Genomic DNA, 27,165 nt, shown 5'->3' on the forward strand with positions numbered 1-27,165 from the left:
GCTGCATGTGTATGAACAATATTATGTTAATTTCACTTCAGGAAAGACTCAATGACTTATTTGTTATATTGAGCAAAGAAACCAGAAAAAAACCCTGAAAACTTGTTTTAATAATGAAATTAATTAATTGGTTATCAAAATAGTTGACGATTCATTAGGAACCGATTGATCGAGTTATCATTTCAACCCTAAATAATACTAAATATATTTGCAAGCAATATTTGTATAATAGTAATAATAATTTATTGTAATTATTATTGTCATTATTAATAATAATGACAATAATAATAATACTTATTATTATTATTATGTATTCAACATTAATATATATATATGTATGTAAGCTATTTTTTTATATATCCTTTCTAATGTCGATAGATTCATTTTGCACCATAACTATGTTTTTATGTTTTTTTATGTTTAATCCTTTGTGTTGTTTTTACTGATCTTCAACAACTTTAATGGCTTCAAATGATTATAAATTAAGTCAAAGAGCCACTGATGAAGGTAGACAAGATACATTTATAAAATGTCTCCCAGTAGTTTGATAGTTGTCAAATTAATCATGTCTTCAATCCATGCAGTGATAACATGTCCCACGACTCAATCGATCATCAATCAATACCAATCAGTCATTAACTCTACTTTCTCAACATGTTATCAGAGAATAGATAATCAAATGCAGAAAGGACAGGAGTTCAAATTGCAACAGGCATTTTATCGATGGTTAGGTTATCGCTACCCAGATATAAGTATTTTTTAATCTTTTTTTATTTAGAATAACTTTTGTTTATGTTCCTTTCATTTATTTTTGGAAGTCAAATGGGAATCCTTGGACATTTGTGTCACAATGAAAGCTCCTTCCACTTAAATGGGGGAGTGTCACCTGCTTACGCTCCCTACAGCAATCAAGGCTTAGTGAATCCACCTGTGGGTGATTAGCTGAGCTCAGAGTGAGGCTGATAAAAGGTGTGTGTGTGATTTACTTCACAGAGACATTAAAGTCATGGTTTTCCTTAACGGTTCATGTGTATTTTCCAAGTGTAATTTAACATTTGCTTTAGTATATTTTACATGTTTTTGTTCTGGGATTAAGGTTATTGATTTGCTTTGTCTGTGGTATTTTACCTAGTTTTACCTTCATGATGGTTCAGTCCATTTAGGGCGGAGCTAGGAGGGGTATAAGAAGCCATCTGACCATGAGGACGAGTTTGTTTGTCATTAATAATGTTATTTGCCTGGGACTTTGGGTTTTCCTTCTGTTGTGTTTTTAGTGGTGATGTAAAATATCAGATGCTGATATTTTGGGAGGGCTTGCTTAACCGATACCAATTTATTATTTCCCTGCACCCAACTGCTGAGCTCATTTTGTGTCTTCTGTCGTGAAATTAACATAATATTTTGCCTGCTCGTAAACCTGCAGCAGATGTAGATATGCATTTTCTTCCTTGAGCAAAATAAATAAACATAGGGGTGCCAGCATAGAAGTCAAGGAGGTAGCGGCCTATTTAGCCTATACTGTTGTAGTCATTAGTCATATCAGCAGATCTTATCTGATAAACCCTTTTAAAGCCAATATCTACCAATACCAATATTGTACCAATAATATTGTGCATCCCTAATTTTTGGTTAATAAAACCACAGCTTTCTTGAAGCATGGACCTCTGTTTCCTTAGACCTTCTTCAAGTAAAACACCTGTTTAACAAGGCAATCAGAGATGGCAGACTTCACCCCATTCAAGCAACAAGCCTCTGGTGGCCTCTGTTGGTCATATTGGCAAGTGCAAGTGTGGAAACACAAGCACACAGACACACAGAGCCACTAAAAACTCTGGGAATTAAGTAAATAACTCCAGTGCTGCCAACCACACTCAAAGATAAGAAATCACTAATTTACGTCATGTTACAGGAAGCCAATGCTCAGCAATTGTTTATGATCAAGCTACAAAAGCAAAAACAATTTAAGAACTTAAGGTGAAATTAAAACTGGAAGCACCAGCTTCACAAAGTCATTTGTGTAACACAACCACAATATCATAGAAAAATAAATGTAATAAATGTCCAATTTATTTATTTGGAGACATTCTTTAGCCTGTAGGTTTATATAGTTTTTTGATTTTATACTGATCTCCATTACAATAGGTGTTTTTATGGCTTGACTCTGACAAAGAGTATATGATGTTGGCTGACTGATGATCTACAAAAACACTTGAGACAAAATGCCCCTGAGATAAAATGGATTTATTAGCAAGAGGTAAATGGGAAACATATGTTTTTTATTATTAGTTATTTGTCATTATCAAACCTTTTTTTTTCTGTTTTATATATTATTATTTTTTCCCTTACAAAACTGAATATATGTGTGTGGGGACATGAGGGTTGAAAGATAATTTTCATACCACTGGGTATTGCTAACAGCAAAAATGTTTATTCACCTTTATAAGAGTATGTGCATGTATAAGTGTATACAGCATAAGTATATATAGTATTTTTCGGGTCTGTGAGGGTGTTGCATGCCTGCCACAAGAGCTTTAAAAGTGAACTGTACATACATAGTAAAAATACAAATATTCACAGAATAAGCACTACGTTACTATATTCCTGCTAACAGAAATGGTTATAGACAGGATTACAGTATAAATGCAAAACACTCCAAAGTTGCCTCCTACCTCTAAACCATGGTTTCAAGACCACACACTGTTGTAGCATTTTCCTGTTCGAGCTTGAGACACAACTTGTTTTTTTTTTTCTTGAAAGAAAGGATTACACTGTTCCACACTGAGGAATATGCAGGGCAGTGCATACAAAAAATGTATAGCACATCTCCGTGAGGTGAGTTAACAACAAAGTACAAAATACTTTCCCATGTACATATAAAGAGCAGGTTTCTCTCTCTCTCTCTCTCTTTCTTATACTACTACAAAAATAGTGTTTAAATGCTGCAGGCAGAGGCCTTTCACATAGGTTTTATCATAGTTTTTAAACAGCAATGCATATAACAGAGTGATATACAGTCACGTTCCACAATCACTGGAACAGCATAAAGAACAGATTGTCTTTTAATTACAGAAGAGCAACCAACAACCTTTTTTTTTTTACTCTACAGAAGAAGTATCGCCGAGCCTGAAAGGTACAACATTTACCGTTGTGTGTGAGAAATGAAATAGAAACCTGGGAAACAAAGGGGAGAAGTCACCATATCGTACCGTTGAACTTTAAACCATCTGCTGTCACGCAGCGTGAACCGAGTTGAATCTTGGCACCTCATTTGAAAACAGGCTACACAGCAAGAGTATTAAATTTTGCTTTTGTTGATGGAAACGTGTGTCAGAGAGAGCAGAGGTTCCCAACCCCAGGACTGTGGACCATCATTGGCACTCAAGACATTTTACACTGGGCAGCAGTTTGATATGAACTGATTATTTCAACAATCTTTATTATCCTATTATGTACCCAACTTTTTTTTTCTCTCCCTAACATATTACTACAGAAGTGTCTTGTTTTTATTGTTATGCATAGACATGCCATGGTTTAATATACTTATTCCATTTATTTTATGTTATTTCCCACTTGTTTTTATTTATGAAGCTTTGTAACTTCACATTTTAACAAGATGTTTCCATGACCAGATATTTTCACGTTATTATGACATACAACGTTATCCCATTTTGACATTAAAATATGATAAAAAATCTCAATTTAACATTCTCATGCTATAACATGATCATTAACTTACTAAAACGTGAAGTGTATGGTGTTGGTATGCTCAATAATTTTGTCCCCCCCCGGATATATATACTTTACCAGCTGGCCAAAAATATGGATATCCCTGAATTAAGTATAACTTAACTATATCATGAAAATTACCTAAATATATCTGTTCTCAGTACACATTTGCTCACATAAGTTATCACATAAAACGTGTTAAAACAGTATGTTATGTAAACATTTAGCATTTTAACAAGCATGTTAAAATTATATCATTTAGTTTTTGTTATGTGTTATATGTGTATATCACAATCAGGTGGAATCTATCTTGCTAAAATATCTTATTTTCATCTTATGTGAACGTAATTATTTTCTTTCTTCCTGACTTTTCCTTCAAAAAGTTGAAAGTTACTTAAATAATTCCCCAATTTTTGCTTCAAAAAGTTGAAAGCTGACTTTTGCTTCAAATTCCCCGACTTTTCACCAACTCAACACTTTCTCCCATCATTTAAAGATACATGCTAATCTAATGACAATTGTACCAGCCTCCACCATGTACTCGTGTATATTTATACTGTATTTATTGCTAAATAGCAAATGCTAGCATGTAAAGTGAGTTGCTAAGCTAACATACCTGGTAAACATGATGCATGTTAGCACGGTCAGTGCGACCTTGTCGCTACACTGACAGTTAGCATTTAGCTCAAACTATTGCTGTGGCTACGTAAAGTACAGCCTCAAAGAGCAGCTGGCGCAGTTTTCTAGACTTTCAGTCTTTTTTTGTTTTGCAGTATGTGAGGTAACCAGGCTAGCGTCAGCACCTTGAGCTTTGTTATCCGTTTAATTGTATCCCTGATATGGGTCTCACTGAGCTGGTACACTTTGGCACTATCCATAAAACAATAACTTCTCCTCAAATGTGGTTGGGAACCCCTGTCTCCAAAAGAAAAAAAGGAAACAAAGGAAACAAAAAATCCCTCTCATTTTGGTTTGGGAAGCACAGAGACCGATGCTTTAGATACCTCACTGTCATCGCCAATCGTCATTGCTCCACAGTTTTAAATACAATTATATTCTCTGTGCTCTTTTTACCTGATTTGATGCGATTACATTTTTACATTGCTACATTGGTTGCAGAGAATAGTCAATAAAACTTAGAATAAAACAAAATGATGGCCCGGCAACACGAGTGCTCAGAAGAAGTGCAAAAACCGACACAGAATGAAACGATGCAAAATAATGTCATTGGTCACAAGGACGTTGCAGCCCCGTGCAAACAAAGTGACCTCTGTTATTATGCTTTTAAAAATGACCCCCAAATAATAGTGTGCTCGTGAAATCTTAAAGCAGGTGGTGACAAACAAACAAAACAAAATATACACTGAAAGTGTTTTGAGTCTTTAAACGCCTTAAACATCAACTGTACAGAAGAGCAAATATCATAAACATGTACAACTATATAAAAGTGGATGTGTGTGTGTGTGTGTGTTAACTGATGTGTAATATCAACAGAGGAAATAATAACATGAACGACCACCGTCCCCCCGTCAGTTGGGCACTTTAGGCTCAATTCTGAGCGAGGCCTCGTACATGCTTTCTTCATCCAGAGCAGAGCTCCTATCCAGTAGATACTGGGCTACCTGAAACATGGAAGAAATAAGGTTTTTAACTCATTTGAAATTGTTTTTTTTCCATTATTTGACAGTTTTCCCCTAACCCTTTTGGCTTGTGAACTTTTAGAGGAAAATAAAGTATATTTGTTAGTTAGTTTATTAAGTTATTTTATCCCCCTTGGTTTTGTAACCCATCTCCAGATTTCCACATAAATATTGTACTTTTCATCATCCACATGGAGAATCTGAAGAAATAAACCTGCTGATCCCAATTTTCAGTGGATTTTGTCTGGTTTATTTAACCAAGTAACATTTAATTGTTCCTGGTGAACAGGAAAAATGAATTGATAATAAATGGTAATAAAATAAACCATGTATATGTATATATATATAAAACTATACATTTCCTGATTACCTTCCTGTTGTCTGTAAAACAAGACGTCACTTTTACCAGATGGTTTTTGTCACATAAAAAGTAGAATTATATTAATACTGACTAAATAAATTCTTTCTTTAAGACTGCTGCTTTTATTTTAGACATCAACATTTTCATCTTAAGGCGATATAAGCCATCAAGGAACAAATGTACCTTTGGTTGCAGGTCAATCTTGTACGCCGTTTGCTGAAACTGTCTGATTTCTCTTATGATGTGAGAAATCTGAAACGCACGAGAAGCAGTGTGTGTGTGTGTTAGATTTCTGACTTCTGACTGGAATGACATACTTTTTGTTTTTTCTCCACACAAAGTGGTTCTCACCATCCTCATCTTCGAGAAGTTGACCAAGTTGTCTTCGGTGTAGTTTGGCGTCCCCTCCTCGATGAAAGCCAGGTCGGTGAGGTACATCCCCAGATAGGGCACACAGGGCGGATCACAGCTGGTGGGGGGGGGGAGACACACACATCGTTATCTTTTAGTGCATTTTTTGGGTTTATTGCTTTGATCCATACAACAACCTTGAAGTGAACTCACTTCTTCAAAGCCTCTCTCAGGTTTTTGAACCTCCCCTCTGATGAGACCAGCTTCTGGAGCTTGTCAGTCAGTGCTTTTGTCTGGAGGTTTTAAAAAGGGACACAATTATTTAGAAACACTATTAGGAAGACAAGTAAAGGGAGCATAGACTTAATATAAAAAATGGATGTATACCATTTTGAATCCTCCAACGTCACGTGCAACCAGGCTACTACTTAACCATATAACTGTCAATCAAACTCTTCTATTTTCCTCTAAATGGGAACCTTCTATTGAAGATGATATCAACCCTTTAACACATGAGCCCCAAAATGTCTGTCTGGACTTATTTTAACCATAAAAGGGCCAGAAAATGTCCCGTGAGTAAGTGCTTTTTACTAATTTTTCCAGAATAACTTTCAATATCTGGCAGTACAATTTACTGCATGTTAAAATGGTGTATTAACAATTTAAAACGTTTTATTTAGAAACAACTCTGTATAGTTGTGCACAAACACCAGACCTTGCGTGTTAAATTTGAAATTTGCACAGTAAAAAACATATTTGTTTGAGTCTTTGTCTCAATGTCCAAAAACAGGCCCAAAAAATGGAAACTATGTACAGTGCGATTTTCCAACTCTCGTAGGATTAAAATCAAGTAAAAAGTAAGATTATTTTCCCTTTCCCACTTTTATTCAAATCGAGTTGTTTTTTGCAACCAGTGGAGTCGCCCCCTGGTGGCTGGTAGTCTATGATAGGGAGGACACACACACACACACACCTGCTTGGAAACCTTGAGCCAGGTCTTCTTGAGGCGAAACACAGAGCTGCGGTTGAGGGAAGACGTGATCTCCAGCACAGCGTTGTAGTTATGGAGACAGCGGCAGATGTCAGCCACTGCCACCCATTTCTCTATGACCGCCACTCTCGACACCACGTCCTCACAGTGCAGGATCTCTGTGGCAATAAGGTTACTTATCTGGCAAGTGGACAAAAACAGAAACAAGGGGTTAATATTTTGAAGATCATGTCTGAGAACGTAGACCTGCTTCCTCGGAACGTACGTACATCGTTGAAATGCTTAGTCGTTCTCATGATGAACGGCGTCTTCTCGTTTTTGTCGTTTTTCATCCACCCTTGTCCGAAGAATTCCCTGTAACGTGGTGAACAGATTACACGTTTTTTAAAAGGCAAACGCGCACAATCTGTAAATGCACAGCTGTGCTGCGATGGCACTCACTCGTACGGGATGACCTTAAACACCAGGTGGTCGAGCAGAGTCAGCTGCTCTGCGATCTCTAACGCAGAGTGACTCTCAAAGGGCTCCGCCGTCCCTCCATCCACCTACGAGACAAAAGAAAAGCCCCAGAATTGGTTTAAGTTTTTTTAAAGATGTAAGTTCTTAGCTTTAATTAGCTGTTATCTAATGTTTTTCATTACATTTTTGATATAAATTTAGTTTGATGAAGAAAATGCACCAAAAAGTGAAGGCGGATAAGAGTCAAGACAAAAAGTAATGAGTTAATTAGTAACTTTATAAGCTGTAAACCTGATATCTTTGATTTATTATGTTGTAATGTAAAGTAGTTTCTATTTGGATGCACAATATTATCGACACAATATTGGTATTGGCAGATAAAAATACAACAGTAGGCTAAATAGTCTGGTCTCTCATTTTATCTGTCAGTGTGTCAGCATTGTATTTGTCCAAAATGAAAGCAGCCGTGTCAGTTTCAGTGACATAAGCGATTAGTTTTATGCGATAAACCCTAATATCTTGTAATAACCACAGTTTTACCTTCTGATAAGCCCCAAAAATGAGCAGGAGACGTCACAACAGTTGACTCACACTGTCTATAAAGTGAAGTGTGTGTGTGTGTGTGTGTAGTCAGTAATTAACAAAATATTATGTGAGCATCTATGGAGGCCTACACAGATACAACCCATCTATTATCCTAAATGTGGAAGATACTATTTATGATGAAACCACTGCTTTAATTTTATTAAATTCATGTTACAAACTTCACACTTACCAGCTGTGTCACGTCTTCAAGGGTGATCTGACTGTCGCCGTGATCTTCCTGAGTTAGAGTCCTGATGGGAGACAGAAGAAGAAGAAGAAGAAGAAGAAGAGTCAAAACCTTGAAGCAGTTACTCAGTGTTCTGCACGCGTGTTTCAAACCTGTCAGTCCTCCATTACCTGATGATGTTGGCCGCTGCTTTCCTCTCCTGGGTCAACAGCTCGGGGTCATGCATCACTTCCTCCAGGAATACGATGACCTTTGTCTTCAGCTCGTTGTTGCTCTCAAAGTCCTGAACACACACATACACACATAGATTTAATGTATGTGTTTTTGACTTTGGTAGGCCATGAGTTCATTGAGAATTATAGATCGTTCAAGATAGTTTTTAAATGAGGTGATAGTTGATATTAAGAACAAACTGGCCAATCATATCAGACAATCACATGGCAACAACTCAGCAATTCCTTTAGACGTGGTTAACATGACCTGCTCAAGTTCAAACTGAGCATCAGAAGGGAGGAGAAGGGCAATTGAAGTGGTTTTGAACAGCTGATCTACTGGGATTTTCTCACACTCAACCATCTCCTGGGTTTAAAGAGAATTGTCCAGCAACGAGAAAAAACATCCAGTGAGCAGCAGTTCTCTGGGCAAAAATGCCTTGATGATGATGAGAAGTCAAAGGTCAGGCTGTTTTGAGATGATAGAGAGGCAACAGAAGAGTATAAAGTATAGTAAAGTATAATAAGATCTTTGATTGCACCACATGTCAAACCTTAACACCTTTTGACACTATACTTACACTAAATGATGTGTCCTGTGTACCTAATAAAGTGGCCATTGAGTGTATACTGCCATTATATTTGAACCAGAGAACTGTTTTATTGATTTGGCTGATCTTTCAAAGTATGGAGTCAGTACTGCATATCATATATAGGATTCACATATGAATCAAGTTCTTGGGGTCGACCCAAAATCATCCTTTGCACCTGTGGGAAATCACTACACAAGTAAAAAATAGATGAGTTTATCAGTAATTCACAAGTAAATCTCATATGTAATATGATATTCAGGCATGAAATTGTGTTTTGTACTCTCTCTGCCAGTGTGTGTATTTCTGCATTGTTGCTGTGTGTTCCTGGTTTTGTCTCTTCCTTCTTCTACTTCCTGCACCTGTTGCCAACACTGGTGCACACCTGAAATCATTCAGTCATTTACCAAATCCGTGGCTCTTTAAGGACCGGTTCAGCCACCAGAGACCTTTGCTGGTCTCTAAACTGGTCTTTCTTGTCTTTTGTTTATAGTCTGTCACGCAAAACTACCTTTAATTGTTTCTGTCTGTCAGCCACACTGTTTGGGTTCAAAAGCCCTAGCAGAAATATAGCTTTTTAGACATTTCTTGAACACATTTTGGTGAAGATGCATCGTTTTCAAGTGTATTTTACAGAAATGAGTGCTTAATTCATGTGTTGGACACTTTACCGGAGAGTGTTTGGACACCCAGTGTCTCAGGACGTTCAGAACTCTGTTGGTCGCTGCTCTTCTGATCACAAACTCTTTGTCTCCATTTCTCTGATCGGTGGGAAAACCTGCAGAAAGTCAGTTTTCACTCTGAGTTCTCGTCAAGTGTGACACACACAGCTGTGTAGTCGTGCAACAATCACTACAGAGTGGGACTTTGATCTGTGTCAGTAGTGGACAAGTGTGCGTACCAGTGCTGGCGAGGGACATCCGCCGATACTTCTCCTTGGTTGGCGTTCCCTCGTTGGCTCCAGCTGTAGCGATGGCGAAGGCGGAGGCGGCGGACAGGGCACTGCGGTTGTTGTCCAGCTCTCGACACGTGGACATCACCATGCCGTTATTGTAGGAAAAGAGAGAGAACTCTATAGAGACAAAACAATACTTGTTAGATTAATCTTTTGGCGTCCTGTAAATAACAACAAATCTGCTGTTTTTTTGCCAATGTCAGATTTATACATGTGTGTGTTGTATTTCTATTATAAGTTTCATTTTATTTATATTATACTATACATTTTGGTTCTATTCTATTGTTTGTGTTGCTGTATCAATATGAAATTCCCCCTATCACAAGTCACTAAAAGTACATCTTTTACAGGCAAAGATATAAAGGATATATAAAGATATATAAGCAGGACATATGTGCAAACATGTTTCAATCATTTAGGGCACAGAAAAAATGCAATTTCCACAGCATTTTTCTATAAACTCATGTTACAAACAGGCAAAAACAGACATGCACAAATACACAGGATTTAAGTGAAGGCCTTTGTGGATGTAGATAAGGTCTTAATTGATTATTAAATGTGTTAATGTATCAAAACAACTACTATCTACAGTGACTGAATTTATATCTACTCTGCAACCTGCCTTCTGCTCGCCTTCCTCAATCCTCCACTAGTGGGCACTGCAGGCCAACACAAGCCGTGCCCCCGACTTCTCTTTACAGGAGGCTTTGATAATCAAGATGGTTGCAGCTAAATATAGCTGCCAAATATCAGCATAGCAGAGGAATCAACAGCTTCTCTGCAGTCTGCTGTGTATGAATCTCAGGCACATCCATGGATCGCGAGGAGCCAAGAACCCACGACACCACGTAAAGACCCAGACGGCACTGACATGTTCCAGAGCAGGCTTTACTTTTCTTTCTCTTTTTTTTTTTAAATCTATTGCATGTTTTTTTTTCACATCCTCGTTCCATTTAGAAAGGAAAAGATGCAGTGAAACTGCCTCGTTACTGGGGGCGACAGGGAAAACACAGTCTTGATGTAGTTGCTATGACACAAGCACCCCCTAACACCTACTGAATCCAAGTACTGGCTTTCCCTGCATGTTCACAACCATGCACCAAACAAATTGATGCTCTAAATGACTGACGTTCCTCTGCTACATGTTTGTTAGCACTAGAAATACAAGATTTTTTGATTGGCTTTGTTATTCAGCTCCTGAGAGTTAAACATAATGTTGTAGAAAACGACGTGTGGTTTAGAAGCTTGGTCTATCGTCTCGAACACAAAGTACCTGAGGAGTTTTTGCATTTGACGTTCTTTGGGGTGGTTGGCGACTTGATGGGCGAGGCCTCTGCTTCCCCATCGTCACTCTGGTTTGGATCGTTGTCACTTTCCTCTCGCACTGAGAGATCTGTGTCACAGCAGGTGGGGAAATCACTCAAGACACGGCTATGACAAATAAAACGTGGAAGAATGACGTGCTCTGGATTCTCAAGGCCTTACCTTGTTTGGCCACTGAGGTATCTTCCACCTTGTCTTTCTTGTCCTCCCCCTCATCTGGGATTTTGCTTGCGACAGGGCTGGACACGTACAGTTTATTGATGTCCAGCGTGGTCTTGCTGAACGGCGACATGGTCGTGTACATGCTTGCATAGCCATTTGAGGAGCAGCTGAGGGCCGCCAGGTCAAGAGCTTTGCCCCCGGTGATGATGGGGATGTTGAGGGAGAGCTTGCGCCGGCGGTTTGGGGACGAGTTCTTGGTCATGGCGAGAGGGGGAGGGGAGGAGAACTTCCTGCTGGCCCTGGGGGAGCTGGGAGGCTCCCCATACAAGAGTTTACTGTTCTGACTGCTGGCAAAGAACAACTCAAGGGACCTAGAACAAGAGAGGATACAGTAGGAATGATTCTTTGATATTTTTTGTTCAGTACATTCTAAGTTTTAAGAGCTTATCTAAATAAGCAACACCTCCTGAATGATTTATGCACTCCTAGTCAGCAGAGCAATCAGAAGTGCCCCTGTGGTCGCAGCTCATCGTTTTAAGAGCAGAATACATGCTGCAGTGCTCCAGCAAAAACCTCCTCTCCTACTCCCTGCCACCCTCCTGGCGACCTCACGGGTTCCCATAAATAGCATCGCTAGTGAGAGTGCGCATGGCCACTGCTGACACAAGCAGCCAAGTGTAGGTGCCTCACAGTGACATGACAAGCGCCACGGGAGAGCCTGGCGCAGGGTGTGGACACAGGGAGCTTCCCCCTGATCTGAACCCCCACAGTGGGGCCTCCAGATGCCCGTCGAGCCACGGGGCCGTTCCACCGGGACGCTCTTTAACATTAACATTTCACACTGTGGATCTTTGGCAGAGGAGGGGAGAGGGAGACAGGGAAGGGTGCGGTCCTGCAGCACCGAGGCTGGTTACCATAGAGCGACAGAGTTGGTTGAGACTCTCCGAGGCAGACGGGAGAGACTGGACCCAATTACTGCCTTTGACCAGTGAACACACACTCACGCACACAGCTAGCTATTCTTCTAAGGACACTGCTTTGACATTCATTCATTTGGACAGACCATTATCACGAACCTTAACCATCACCACTTAATGCCAAACCCTAACCTTAACATAACCACAATTTTAAATCCTCAGAAATGAGGTTCTGCCTCATCAGGACCAGGTTTTGGTCTCCATGTGGACTACTGATCCTGACAAGGTCAGTGTTTATGCAAGAAAGTACACACACACACACACACTTTGTCTTCCTATCTGCTCCATCTGCTGCTTCTGTTTCCCTTAAAGGTCCAATGTTTAACACTTAACATTCAACTAAAAGAAAAAGAAAATTAAAATCGCGTTTATATTACGGTTTAAAACTAAATATAAACTTCTCAATCATCAACAATTGATGATCAAACCACTGTTGAATGGGTTCACGCGATGCTGAAACTTTAAGATAAAATCTATTAGTTATTAGAATATGTCTTATATGGGGTTTGCTTTTATGGAGGCCAGCGTATACGACACAGCCCACATAAATCTGATGCGTAAAAAAATGAAAAAAGAAGGATAATGTCAGAAACACAGTATAATGCAGGGTATAAGTGTGTCTCCTTATTGCCACGTTGAGCAAACCTTGGCAACCATGCCCTACAGTGTTTAGAATTGGCATCGCGACAACGTTTTCTTTAAAAGCTAAAGGTTGCTGCTGTAAATATTTCACATTAATCACCTTCAAATTTCCTTCAGCCAACCTTGGCTTTCGTCCCATGCCCCCTACTGCTCAGGAGGAATATACACTAGAATACACAAAATGAATCCTTTGGGGATTTATAAGGATGTTGTTGTTGTTCTTTACTCTTGTGCAGACACCTGGCTGCTTAAAAAATACTTTTCTTCATATTTGAAGCTTATTTTGGTGAAACTACTCAATACAGTGAACAAAAAGGAAAGGACATATATGACCTAAAGGTTCAGAGTGCAACCTTGCTGAGCCCCCGTGCACAAATTCAGCCAAACACACTGATGTCAACATCCTCATGTCTGACTAAATGCAATGTGACTCACCGAGCAGGGATGGCGCTGATAGGCTTCTTGTAGATGGTGATGAGTTTGTCTAGCACCACGTCAGCCGTGGTGAACACGCGGTATGAGTGCAGGAAGGTGTTGAGGAAGTCGATGGAGAGGAAGCGGAGGTCGGTCAGCCTCTCCAGCAGCCGCTCCACGCTGGCGTAGCGGATCTGCAGCACCTTGCAGGAGTTCATCATCTTGCTGAAGCGGATGTCGACATCGTCGCAGTACAGACTGGAATCTGACCTGCACGGGCAAACAAAAAAAAAAAGAGAAGAAGCATGAGCAAAAGTGGAAATAAAGAAGAAAAAGAAACGTGAAATGAAAAATGCTCACTTGATCATCTGTGGGACTGTGACTTTGGAGTTGTCCTCAAAGGCGTTCATCATCAACCCATTGCATCGGATGTTGTCTATACACTGTGGGACAGATGTAGGACACACAGAGGAAATGTCAGTGACTTCTGTAACATGACACTTTCTCCACCTGGAGACGGTGATGCATGTTGACGTGCCTGGCTGATGTCACTGGTCCATGCAGACTTCTCCTGCCTGGAGGAGGCCACCAGGATGACGGTGAAGGACTGGCTGTCCTTCGGCTCCACAACAATCTTGAAGTCCAGGTGCTCCATGTCCTGGCCGCTCTTGTCTGATTTGGCTTTGAGAAAATGTGAACACAAAAACGTCACGGGTGCTGTCACCAGTCTTTATAGATTTAAAGCAGCCGTGCGTAACTTTTGGTTTGGTCTTAAACAGAAAAAAAGTTTTTTTAAGGGGCGTGACCTGTAATAACTGGGCCTGAAATTAGCTTCCCCTGTTTGAAAGACCAGCAACAGCCACTGGTGTGAACTAATTTGCATTACCGTAATTAAGAGAAGGTTTGTGGTATCGTACAAATTCCACCGATTTCTGAAAGCTGAGAAGTTGCACGTCAAAGCCGACATTTGGTTATTACGGTAATTTCACTTGTGCCATTGCAAGAAGCTGGAGAGTCAGTGTCTTTGTCACCAGAGAGGAGAGAGTTGGGAAAACACCTGTACATTGTTCAAATTTTTTGGCCTGTTTTTGGACATTGAGACAAAGACTCAAACAATGTTATTTTAAATAGGTTTTACACTGTTCAAATTTCAAATTTAACATGCAACAACGTTGTTTGAAAATTATTCTAGAAAAAAGCAATTAGTTACGGGATATTTTCTGGGCCTTTTATGGTTAAAAAGTCCAAACGGACATTTTGAAGTTGTTAAAGAGTTAATTATATCTAAAAGTTACGCACTACAGCTTTAAACAAATATAACTCAAGACAAACAACAAATGAATTCGGAGTCGCTCTATTTTTCTACTGTATTGTATCAAATCCAATCAAATATTAACGAAGTCTGCCACACTCTATAATCATACACTATATACGTTATAATGGCACATATGGAACATGCAGTGCATAATTTCTGTGAGCTGCAACATGAATAAAACACTCACACTCATCATCCGTCCCCTCGGGATCCTCCATCAGAGTGCAGTCTATGAGCGAGACCACTCCATTCTGCAAACATGTCCAACACACACTCAGTTTCTTTACACCAGCAAAATGTGACTCTACACACAAATGTGAAGAATTTCCACTGTTAGTCGTTCTGTTTTTGGGGGCGAAACATTTTCATCTTTTTTTGAAATATGCGCATTCTCCAGTGTCTCCAGCGATTACATAATCACACTCCCTTTGGAGCAGATATGAGAATAATGACATCAGTTTATTCCTATTTTTAAAACCGGGACCAGCGACTGAAACCACAATGTGAGATGATGTAATCGACTTCGACTTCAACGTTTGTGGCAAACAAAGCCTCGACAGTCACATGCACACATTTCTCACATTTCTTTTCAAGACAGAGTTACAAAGTGCTTTAAAATACCGAGGACATAAAAATAAACGTACAAAAGAATGGAATTTAACAATACATATCATGATACAGCAAAACTATCAATATTACAACAGTGGTGGCATGAATAAAAGTAAAAGATGCCTTTGATTCAGCAGTCTTCGGCTCCTTCATATGACATTGACTTTTTTGCATCGACTGATTTATTCATTTTTGCAACAATCACAGTAAAGATCCAGTGACATCAGAAAGGATCCAGTGACAAACATTAAGTTGATTATTGGCAGAAACTGACAACCAGTGTGTTTTTGTCATTATTTTTTTTTTTAATCCGCTGGTTTTTTGTAGCATTAGATTAATCTTTTAACGAATACATTGGTTGACGATAAAAACAATAGAATTTTGGGATTTATTGCACATGTTCAACCACATGATTGGATGAATTTCTCTTAGTAATTATCCGAGAACCGTGTTTGTTAGTCCTGGTCCTTGGGACTCCACTGTCCTGCATGTTTTAGACCAGGGGTGTCAAACGTAGGGCCCGCGGACCAGAACTGGCCCACCAGAAGGTCCAATCCAACCCACAGGATAAACGATTGATTAGAATTAGAATCTAATCATGATGTGAAATACTATATTTTGCAGTTTTAGATAAAATTGCAAAGGGAAACATTTGTAGTCCTTGTTGTTTATAGATTATTGTGCTAATATTCTAGTGGTACGGCCCCATTTGAAATCAAATTGCACCATATGTGGCCCCTGAACTAAAAAATTAAGTTTTACTGCACTGTTTTAGACGTTTCCCTGCTCCAACACCTGATTCAAAGAGTCAGCTCATCAACAAGCTTTGCAAAAAGCCTGGTAATGACCCATTTATTTGAACCAGGTGTGTTGGAGCAGGGAAACATACAGGGCAGTGGGTCCCGAGGACCAGGATTGAGAAACACTGTCCTAGAATGAGCATTTTATATTTATAACAGGAGCTGAGTCAGCTCTACTGAGGCCACCATTTTGGAACACTATTGCCGTGTTTCCAGGACATTTTCCCAGCTTGGCTTGGCTCGCCTCTACACGGTTTGGTTCATTTTCCATTCAAATATAGTTCCTCCTCAACGTGGGCGGAGTCATCACTGCTGCATGAAACGGCCGTGACTTTGTTTTACAAGCAACACAACACACAAACTAGTGACTCGTAAAGCAGTTGTTTTCAGTGTAACTGAATCATTAGAATTAGTTAATTCAAAATATTCTACTTCCTCGATGACTGGACCACAGCGGGTTTCTGACGATCACAGGCTTTCTGTAGTGCTGTCGCTAAATACACCAGACTCCTCTGTTAAATATTGAGATTTTAGATATTTTCCTTGCTAAATGTTAGAGATTTACCCTCGTTTTTAGGATTGTTAACTCTTTTTAACCGATCTACATTTCGGCATTGTTCGGCTTTGATTCTTGTGTCGGACGTCGCGCTCATGACTCTTCCTGTGACGGCCCTCTCTGACTGTGATGGTAGCCGAGGGTGCGCTATCGAGTGGGTGTGGGTTTGGCCCGGAAAAATCAGAGGCAGAGTGAAAATATGGACAAAAGGGTTTATTCAGGCTTGAGGGATAAAAAAAATCAAGCATTAAGTGTCCATGTGCAAAATTCAAATAAATCAATAAAATTAAAAAGGAACAAAAATAAATCAAAAGTCAGCAAAATTATAGCGAAACTCCAAATCCGCTCATTGACTAAATACTCCGCGAGTCACAGTGCTATCACACAACATCCTCCAGAACCATCGACATAGACTGGACGCACAAACATATAGCAGGTGGCCAGCACCATTTACACTTAAGGGGGAACATATAACAAGTAATTAACACATAAATAACAAGACAGACTCTAAACCAAAGTACATGTTCTTAGATATCAAAAAGAGACAGATTTACAAAATAAATACAAAACAGTCCACTCTCTTGCCCATGAAAAAGGACACATAACAGAGGGGGTTTGATCAGGACCCACCTCTGTCATCCCCATGGTCATAACGACTGTGGACTAAGCCAATTAGGCCCGGAACCAAATAAATGTTCACGTTTCTGGACGGCTCCTTTTCCCTGCCGGACAGACGCGGCCAGACTGCGGACCACAACAACCCCTCCGGCGCAACCGGTAATCCATGTTTACCGGTTTACTGGTGAGCACCGTGACTGTCCACCATAACTTTAATAATCCTGTGCGTCTCCTCTTCTGCAGATGCGCACCGCAGCTGCTCCGCACTCGCCTGCGGCAACCGCTGCATGCAAGAGCGCGGCTGCTAACGTCCTGGTATAAGAGTGTGTGTGTGTGTGTGTGTGTGTGTGTGTGTGTGTGTGTGTGTGTGTGTGTGTGTGTGTGTGTGTTTTCAATCAGCCTGGAGGGCTTCTCTGTGCGGTCGCTCCGTGACCGTCACACCCCCCCCCACCTCTGGTCTCACGCCGGCAGGCGGGAGAGGTAGTCAGCAGTGGCATTGCTCCGCCCAGGGATGTGCCGGATTGTGAACCGATACGGCTGCATTGACAGGTACCAGCGGGTAATGCGGGCGTTTGAGTCCCGCATGCGGTTCATCCATTGCAGAGGCCGATGATCTGTCTCCAGGAGGAACTCCCGGCCCAGGAGGTAGTATCGGAAGGCATCAAGTGCCCATTTCACTGCCAGACACTCCTTCTCGACCGTAGAGTATCGCGTCTCCCTCGGAAACAGTTTGCGGCTGATGTACGCCACTGGATGCCTCTGGTCTGATTCACCCTGGAGAAGCACTGCACCTACACCTGTGTCAGAGGCGTCCGTCTGTAGCACAAATGGCTCTCCAAAATTAGGACAGTAGAGTAGAGGCTCATTACACAGTGCATTCTGAATGTCTTCAAAAGCCTTCCTGGCCTCTTCGGACCACTGCACCTGGACCGGAGAGTTCTTACGTGTCAGATCGGTAAGTGCAACGGCCCTCACAGAAAAGTTGGGCACAAATCGTCTGTACCATCCAGCCATGCCCAGGAACGACCGTACCTGAGTCTTAGTCTGAGGCAAGGGGCATCTCTGGATAGCCTCGAGTTTCTGCACCTGTGGCTTGATGACACCCCCGCCAATCACATAGCCCAAATACTCGGCCTCCCTCTTGGCAATGGCACACTTAGTAGGGTTTATAGTGAGACCTGCAGACTCAATCCTCCCCAGAACATCCTTCAGGTGCTTGACATGGTCTTCCCATGACGCGCTGTACACCACAACGTCATCAAGGTAAGCTGCCGCGTAGCCATTGGTGCCGGCCAACACCTGATCCATTAACCTCTGAAATGTTGCGGGGGCTCCATGCAGCCCAAACGGCATCTTGCAGAAATGGAAGAGACCCCAGGGAGTCCGAAACGCAGTGAGCTCCCTGGCAGCATCACTAAGGGGAACCTGCCAATAACCTTTTGCAAGGTCCAAGGTGGTTACCCACTTTGCAGGTCCCAGAGAGTCAATGAGGTCATCGATTCGGGGGGTTGGATAAGAGTCAAATTTAGAGACAGAATTGAGATATCGGAAGTCAACGCAGAACCGCAGGGTCCCATCTTTCTTGGGCACCAACACGACAGGGCTGCACCATTCACTCTTAGACCGTTCAACAATGTCCATGGCCAGCATCTGGTTGACCTCCTTCCTCAACCCGTCAAGAAGCCGCTCGGGGATGCGGTAGCTCATGCGTCGGGGTGCTGCACCTTCACCCAGGGTGATGTGATGGTTTACCAGCTTGGTGTGCCCTGGCTGCGCCTGGAACAAGGCTGGATCACAGAGATGTTTAATGTCCATTTGCTGAGCAGGGGAAAGATGGCTGAGGTCAAGGGTGCCCTCTGTTGGTAAAGGTAGGTACTGCTCCTCCACCTCATCCTCCTCTGGCACACGTCGGATCATGAGCACCTCAGCACCTGTACGTTCCCGCCACTCCTTCAGGAGGTTGATGTGCAAGACCCTTCTTGAGTGCCTCTGCCCCAGTTTTGCGACCTCATAAGTTGTAGATCCCAGCTTACGAGTAACCTCAAAAGGGCCTTGCCATTTTGCCAACAATTTACTGGACTCACTTGGCAGCATCACCAGCACCTTGTCACCTTCAGCAAAACTCCGAGAACGGGCTCTCTGGTCGTAATAGGACTTTTGACGCTGCTGTGCTTGTTCGAGGTTCTGTTGCGCCAGTTCCGACATACTCTTCAGCCTCTCTCTCATCTGCAGAACATATGAGAGGATATTCTGTGGCTGCGGTAAATCCTCATCGGGCATCCAGGTCTCTTTTAATAGTGCCAGGGGTCCGCGCACTTCACGGCTGTACAGCAGTTCGAAGGGTGAAAATCCAGTAGAAGCTTGCGGTACCTCCCGGTACGCAAAGAGAAGATAGGGGAGCCAGTTGTCCCAGTCTGCACCAGTTTCACTCACAAACTTGCGTAACATGTGCTTGAGAGTCTGGTTGAACCGCTCAGTCAGTCCATCGGTCTGTGGATGATAGGGTGTAGTCCGTATGCCCTTTATCCCTAACAGCTTGTAGGCCTGCTTAAGGAGCTTGGACATAAAGTTGGACCCCTGATCAGTGATTATAGCTCTAGGAAACCCCACCCTTGAAAACAGCTGAACAAGACATGTGGCTACAGTTCTAGCCTTCACTGCTTTCAGAGCAAAGACCTCAGGGTACCTAGTGGCATAATCTGTGATGACCAACATAAACCGGTTCCCAGCTTTACTGCGCTCAAGAGGCCCTACCACATCCATCCCTAACTGCTCAAAAGGGGTTCCTACTACAGGAAGTGGCTCTAAGGGGACCTTTGGGGGACATCTGCTAGCTGTTTTCTGGCATTCGGGACACGTTTGGCAAAACTCTGCAATGTCTTTGGCCATATTTGGCCAGTAAAAATAGCGGTTGATTCGGGAGATGGTCTTCTGTCTGCCTAAATGGCCTGCCCATGGGATAGAATGGCCTAGGTCAAGGACTACCCCTCTAACCTTCTGGGGAACTACGATCCTTGCCTCTGCCCCTCCGCCTTTATACAGCACACCATTCTTAATGGCAAACCCCTGTCTTGAAGTTTCTTCCCCAACACCGCTGAGCTGCGCTGCCTGGGTCTGCAGGTATAAGGGGCCAGTGTCTGGGTCTTGCTGCTGCATTAAGCTCATATTTTGGGGGATCTCTAAAGGAACCTCCAACCGCTCTAGACAAACGTCCTCCTGACCCTGAGCCACCCCAAACTGAAACTGCTCCCGTCTTTTCTGTCCTTTGGTTTTTCTGGTCTTCCCAGGCTGGGCTTCAATGTCTGCATTGTGGAAGGGCAGTACAAAAAGTGGTGATTCTACCTCACTCTTCTTAGCCATGGCCCGTGTCACTGTCATATTACACTCCCCTCCCACAGACACTAAATCCAGCAAAAGGGGAAAATCTTGGCCCAAAATTAACTGATATGGCAAATTATCTACCACCCCAACCTCCAGTAAGTAAGTCTGTCCCAAAACCTGTACATACACACTTGCAGTTGGATACACCCTTTTCTCCCCATGAACACACTTCAATTGGGTCATCACAGAGTAGTTCCTGAGCTGTATTGGGACCAAGGCAGACGACACTAAGGACTGCATGCTGCCTGTATCTACCAGCGCCCTAACCTCCCGCCCATTCACGACTACAGCATGACAAGGGAGAGCTACAGGTTTCTTAGGGGAACTAGACCTAGGTACTGTGCATATGTTAGATTGGTTGGCTGGATTATTGGGGCATTTCGGTTTTATATGACCTTCCTGTCCACACTGGTAACACACTGGTACTTTGGGGCCACCCATTTTCAGTGCAGGGTTCTGTTTAAACGGAGCACCCCTATCAACCACTGATGTTCCCTCACTGCTGGTTTTCCTCACAGGTTGAGTCTGTCGGTAGGCTCTATTTGAGTCTCTCCCCCCTCTCCACTGAGCATATGTCCAGCCCTGGGATTTCCGTCGGGCTGCCACAAAGACATCTGCCAGAGCAGCAGCATCCGCAGCAGTTGCCGGGTTGCGTTCCCTAATCCACACCTGGAGATCGGGAGAAACCAAACGCAGGAACTGTTCCAAAATAATCATCTCCCCAATGTCCTCTTTGGTGCGGTGTTGTGGTTGAACCCATCTGTGGTACAGATCGCGCAGACGGACGTACAGCTCCTTCGGGGTCTCCTCCTCGCCCACCTCAGCTCCTCGAAACTGCAGACGGCAAGTCTCCTGGTTGATGTTATATTTCTCCAATATGGCCTCCTTCAGCATTGCATAAACGAGGGAGTCATCCTGGTCCATATTAACATAAGCAGCCCTAGCCTTGCCCGTCAGGAGGGGCGCTAATCTAACTGCCCAGTCAGTTGTCGGCCACTGACACGCCACTGCAATCCTCTCAAACATCACTAAATAGTGTTCAACATCATCAGTGTTACTCAAACATTGCAGTCTTGGTTCTCTCTCTATCGGAGCTCTACCTTGGCTACTTGGCCGGTGGCTGCAGGCTGATGGTGATGGACGGCCCCCTATGGCCGAAGTCCGCTCTGGTACCTCGGAGACCCCAGCGCCATAAGCAGCAGCCTCGGCAGGTCCCCCCGGGTCTGGTGTGGTTCTGATATACACCTCCCGCTGCAGGAGGCCAAACTGATGTTGGATCGACTTCCACCGGTTCTCCTGACGTGCTGCTTCTATCTCCAGATGAGCATCTCGTGTTTGCTGCCGTGCCATAAGGGAACGAAACATATCCCTTAGCTCCTGCAGGGACGCATCTTCGGTGACCTGAGTTAATTCTGGTTCCGGACCATCTTCCATTTCGCCTCCAACGGCCCCGCTCTCCAGGGGAACAGGTCTCCTCTCGGTGGGGGCACATTTCTTTGGCGCCATACCATCCACAGCAGAGGGCAATGCCGAAAAATCCACCAGCTCAAAAAAGAAAAAATTACTCACTACTGTCCTCTACTGGCCATCCCACCACTGCCACCAGTTGTGATGGTAGCCGAGGGTGCGCTATCGAGTGGGTGTGGGTTTGGCCCGGAAAAATCAGAGGCAGAGTGAAAATATGGACAAAAGGGTTTATTCAGGCTTGAGGGATAAAAAAAATCAAGCATTAAGTGTCCATGTGCAAAATTCAAATAAATCAATAAAATTAAAAAGGAACAAAAATAAATCAAAAGTCAGCAAAATTATAGCGAAACTCCAAATCCGCTCATTGACTAAATACTCCGCGAGTCACAGTGCTATCACACAACATCCTCCAGAACCATCGACATAGACTGGACGCACAAACATATAGCAGGTGGCCAGCACCATTTACACTTAAGGGGGAACATATAACAAGTAATTAACACATAAATAACAAGACAGACTCTAAACCAAAGTACATGTTCTTAGATATCAAAAAGAGACAGATTTACAAAATAAATACAAAACAGTCCACTCTCTTGCCCATGAAAAAGGACACATAACAGAGGGGGTTTGATCAGGACCCACCTCTGTCATCCCCATGGTCATAACGACTGTGGACTAAGCCAATTAGGCCCGGAACCAAATAAATGTTCACGTTTCTGGACGGCTCCTTTTCCCTGCCGGACAGACGCGGCCAGACTGCGGACCACAACAACCCCTCCGGCGCAACCGGTAATCCATGTTTACCGGTTTACTGGTGAGCACCGTGACTGTCCACCATAACTTTAATAATCCTGTGCGTCTCCTCTTCTGCAGATGCGCACCGCAGCTGCTCCGCACTCGCCTGCGGCAACCGCTGCATGCAAGAGCGCGGCTGCTAACGTCCTGGTATAAGAGTGTGTGTGTGTGTGTGTGTGTGTGTGTGTGTGTGTGTGTGTGTGTGTTTTCAATCAGCCTGGAGGGCTTCTCTGTGCGGTCGCTCCGTGACCGTCACACTGACCAATTAGTGCACGTCAGTCTGACGATGTCACATTTTAGTATCGGCTCAGCTCGCTTTGGAACCTCGCCAGAGCAGGCACTGAAAAAAGTACCAGGTACCAGGTACTGGTAGTGGAAAAGTGGCTTATGTTGTTACATCTTTTGAGATTTGACGCTAAATGAAGCCTACATAGATTTTTAAAGGGGGAATTATTTAGGTGAGGGACATTCAGCTGCAACAACTTCACTAAATGAAATGACTAAATTTGAACACACTGTTTCTTTAAAACCCCCTCCCCAAACATCAACTGCACTCTACTGTTGAGTAATAATACAACAGCGCACCATTATACAAATCAAAGTGACATCAAGCAGCTGCTTTCAAACATGCACACTGAGCCTCTGTGTGTGTGTGTGTGTGTGTGTGTGGAGCCTCAGTGGTCATTGCCACTGATAAAAGCCACAGCACTGCTGCTGCTAACCCTGTCGCTTTCATCTCCCGTCAGTTGATTCTACTTCCATTTAGCTCAGAGATCCAGGGCTTGTGCCGCCGCTGCCGCTGAAAACGCTGTGATGTTTTGAAATAAATAGCAGCGCCATACTATACGAGCAGGCGCAGCAATGCAGGCCTACCTTGGTGAGATGAAGCTTTCCCCCAGAACCCCTGGTGCAGATGATTAAATGCTTGGAGAAGAGAAAGCACTGCCTCTCCCCCTCCTTCTTCAGAGACAGAGAGCCCAGTCGCCCACGGGTGATCTTGCCCTTCTCGCTCATCGGCACCTGGATAAGAGACCCTGTGTGCGGGGATAAAAGAGCGCGTTCAAATAATAACAGGGAGCGAGGAGAAAGAGAGATTTAGACACATGTATGAATGGATTAGAGTCAAGAGCAGGGGGTAAGAAAAGGGAAGAAGAGGACGCAGCAGTGGAGAAACTAAGATAGTGACACTTTATATAATGGCAAAGTAATAACATGGTCAAAATGTGGTTAACATTTTGTAAAAGGGAAGTAATTATTTTTATTTAAAGGTATTACGCTGATGGTGGTCTACAATACTTCATCTTGAACAACCATTAAAATAACATGTTACTACACTTATATATTGGAAACTGTTATTAATAACCAAGCTGCAAGATGGTATTTCCATAATAACAATAATAATAATAATAATATAATAATACCTCCCTATTGCAAAAAGTTATTACTATACAATAACCATGTTGTAACTGCACTGTAATGCAAAGTGTTACTGATTATAGAGGACGATCAAATTGCATTACAATAAATAAATTAATAACTGGATGAATTAACAAATTAATACAGAAATTAATAAATGAAAGTCGGCCGTCAAAGAAAAACATTGCTATATACATATACACTACGTATTTATTTTTAATTCATTATTTTATTTATTTATACATTAATGTCATTTATTTATAATTTTTCTATATTAATGAATGAATGAATGAATTAATGTATTCTTCTATTTATTCATTTATTATGTCATTAATTGTCCTCCATAAGTGACAACTGAAGCTAAACTAAGACAAACTAAGATAATCTAAGAGAATTAAACTACACTAAACTGAGCTAAAATAAGCTAAGCTAAGATAAGATGGTTAAGAAAAGTTACAATAACAGATGTAGTTAAAAAGTCAAGGTAATAAATTACAAACGTGCATTTTACACACAAAGAAATGTGATAGAAAGAAGGATCATTTATATAATGTAAACAGAGGTTAATCCAAATATGTACAACATATGTGGTATTACACTGTCCACATGTGGCACTAATATTATATGTATTTCACAAGATCCTCAAACCCTAACCCTAAAGTTTTTAACCCCAAACCTGACCCTAATGAGGAAGAATAACCATCAAATTGCTCGGCTCTTCAACAGTTGAATATGTGTAGAGTCACATGAGACACTATAAGAATGATTCTGTTTTTCCGTTTCCATCGTGCATCAGGGCCTGGTGGGGACTTGTGACATTTAATGTCCCAGATTCATCATCAGTTTCCCTCAGGACAGTATAATTACACTTGGAAAGACTCTCATGGGAAGTTTTCTCCAGAGTGGAAGAGACACACAAACTCTAACACACACGGGTCTATGTTTCCTTTTATACAGGACGAAGGAGAAGGAGAAGGAGAAGGAACATCCCCCTGCAGGAGTTACCTTGTCTTACAAACGTCTGGCTGGTGTCGAGGAGAATCTCACAGCCTTCCACGATCATGCGCTCTATCGCCAGGTTCTTTCTGATGTTCTCGGTCTCGCTCACCTCGTCGTGCATGATTCTTGTGAAAAAATTATTTATTATTAAACTCATTTCATCCATGACACAAAACGACAAAAGTGTATAAATGTTTCAAACTGGTCACGAAAGTCACACTCTAGTATCACTCGTGTTACTACTATTAAGTCATGTTACTTGTGCTGTACTAAGTTGTTTTTTCATATTTGTCATGTTATTTTTACTTTGCCTGATGAAATGAATATTAATCAATTCATAAAATGTGTTGCCAGCAATGTTTTTTAAATCAAGTTCTTCAGGTTTTTTATAGCTTCGTATATATGAATATTTTCCGAAAAACACACACATCCAATACCAAAACGTGCAGTTTGATCGCGAATGGTGTGCTGTGACTTTTCTAAGCATTTTGAGAAGCCATGGCGATAAAAATCGCAAAAAACTGCGCAGAATTCCATATGCATATGAATGGTCGAAAAAATGGTTGCAGCCTAGCCCAATTTGGAACCTCCAATTGGTCGCCATACTTTAACGTAGAGACGTGGTTGAAACTTTAAAAGGGTCACAACACTTGGGACTTTTTTCACCTAAATAAAAGTTTTGATACGTATTACAGTTTTTAAACAATCGCAGTTTAGGTTTTGCACTTTTTTTGGACGTGTATTGCGTTGCTCGAGTGCCACACTCAGCTGTGGTTTTATCTTAAAATGATCAAAAAGCTCAGAAAGTTCTGGTCAAACCTAACATTGACTCCCATGTTAAAACTCAGCTCCTCATCCAGTCTGACTGTAGATCAATCAGAAGCCTGTGAATGTTCACAAAAGTACCTGGAAAGCTCCTCCAGCTTTGATTTTGCGTAGTCCAGACTGTTTCGCTCGACATGTTCGTGGGGCGTGTGGGCCAGAAGTTCGTGGAGTGTCAGAATGTAGCGAGGAATCTGTGGACAGAGAACAGGAGGCAGCAGCAGGGGAGTCACACTCTCCAATATAAACAAAACAACAACAACATCACAAACACACAGCGCAGGAATGTACATACACTAACGAGGAGTAAATCAGTAGAGAGCAACAATCTACACTAATCAGCAAAATTTGTTATCAACACAGCACAGGCTGCAGTATGGGCCCCAGCAGGGGGGGAGGATTGTTGGGAAACTGCACACCTTGCACAGAAATGAGCCTTTTATTAAAGCCAGAGCTCCAAAAACATCCACTTTTTGGAGACATGAAATCATCAAAAGGGATGAAAACAACAAGTCAGTACAATCGGGTGACTGTTCAACCAAAAAAACACAAGGAAATCATTTCATTTAAAACAAAAAAAAAGACTGGAAATTAATATACACATTATATTTAAGTGCATACACCATTATCTAAGAATATTCAAGGGTTAGGGTGAACTGTCTGTTATTGTGAAAATGGGAGCAGGTTGTTTGATGGACCAGATTTGGTTTTTATTTAGATCACAGGCAGATACTCAGCTAAAAACAAAGTGGCCAACTGCTTTATAGACAGCTACAATGAGGCACCATTGGCATAGCAATAGCCACCCA

The 27,165-nt window shown here is 42.1% G+C and overlaps 1 protein-coding gene across 1 annotated transcript in view; it reads right to left on the minus strand.

The window, feature by feature from the left end:
- Positions 1-2,220: 2,220 nt before the first annotated feature.
- rasgrf1 (Ras protein specific guanine nucleotide releasing factor 1) overlaps positions 2,221-27,165 on the minus strand; it is a 37,924-nt gene continuing 12,979 nt past the window's right edge. The window contains exons 8-27 of the mRNA XM_058645735.1: positions 26,441-26,550; positions 25,541-25,659; positions 23,993-24,153; positions 15,078-15,141; positions 14,114-14,256; positions 13,936-14,018; positions 13,597-13,845; positions 11,543-11,913; positions 11,331-11,450; positions 10,004-10,174; positions 9,774-9,880; positions 8,471-8,583; positions 8,304-8,364; positions 7,511-7,614; positions 7,339-7,423; positions 7,052-7,249; positions 6,292-6,371; positions 6,079-6,196; positions 5,911-5,979; positions 2,221-5,348 (exon numbers count right to left, since the gene is read on the minus strand). Of these exons, the coding sequence (XP_058501718.1) occupies positions 5,256-5,348; positions 5,911-5,979; positions 6,079-6,196; positions 6,292-6,371; positions 7,052-7,249; positions 7,339-7,423; positions 7,511-7,614; positions 8,304-8,364; positions 8,471-8,583; positions 9,774-9,880; positions 10,004-10,174; positions 11,331-11,450; positions 11,543-11,913; positions 13,597-13,845; positions 13,936-14,018; positions 14,114-14,256; positions 15,078-15,141; positions 23,993-24,153; positions 25,541-25,659; positions 26,441-26,550 (2,619 nt within the window). The 3' untranslated portion in view covers positions 2,221-5,255. The remainder of the gene's footprint in view (positions 5,349-5,910; positions 5,980-6,078; positions 6,197-6,291; positions 6,372-7,051; positions 7,250-7,338; positions 7,424-7,510; positions 7,615-8,303; positions 8,365-8,470; positions 8,584-9,773; positions 9,881-10,003; positions 10,175-11,330; positions 11,451-11,542; positions 11,914-13,596; positions 13,846-13,935; positions 14,019-14,113; positions 14,257-15,077; positions 15,142-23,992; positions 24,154-25,540; positions 25,660-26,440; positions 26,551-27,165) is intronic.

The sequence above is a fragment of the Solea solea genome, chromosome 12 (genome assembly GCF_958295425.1).
Source record: "Solea solea chromosome 12, fSolSol10.1, whole genome shotgun sequence".
In the NCBI taxonomy this organism is placed as follows: Eukaryota; Metazoa; Chordata; class Actinopteri; order Pleuronectiformes; family Soleidae; genus Solea; species Solea solea.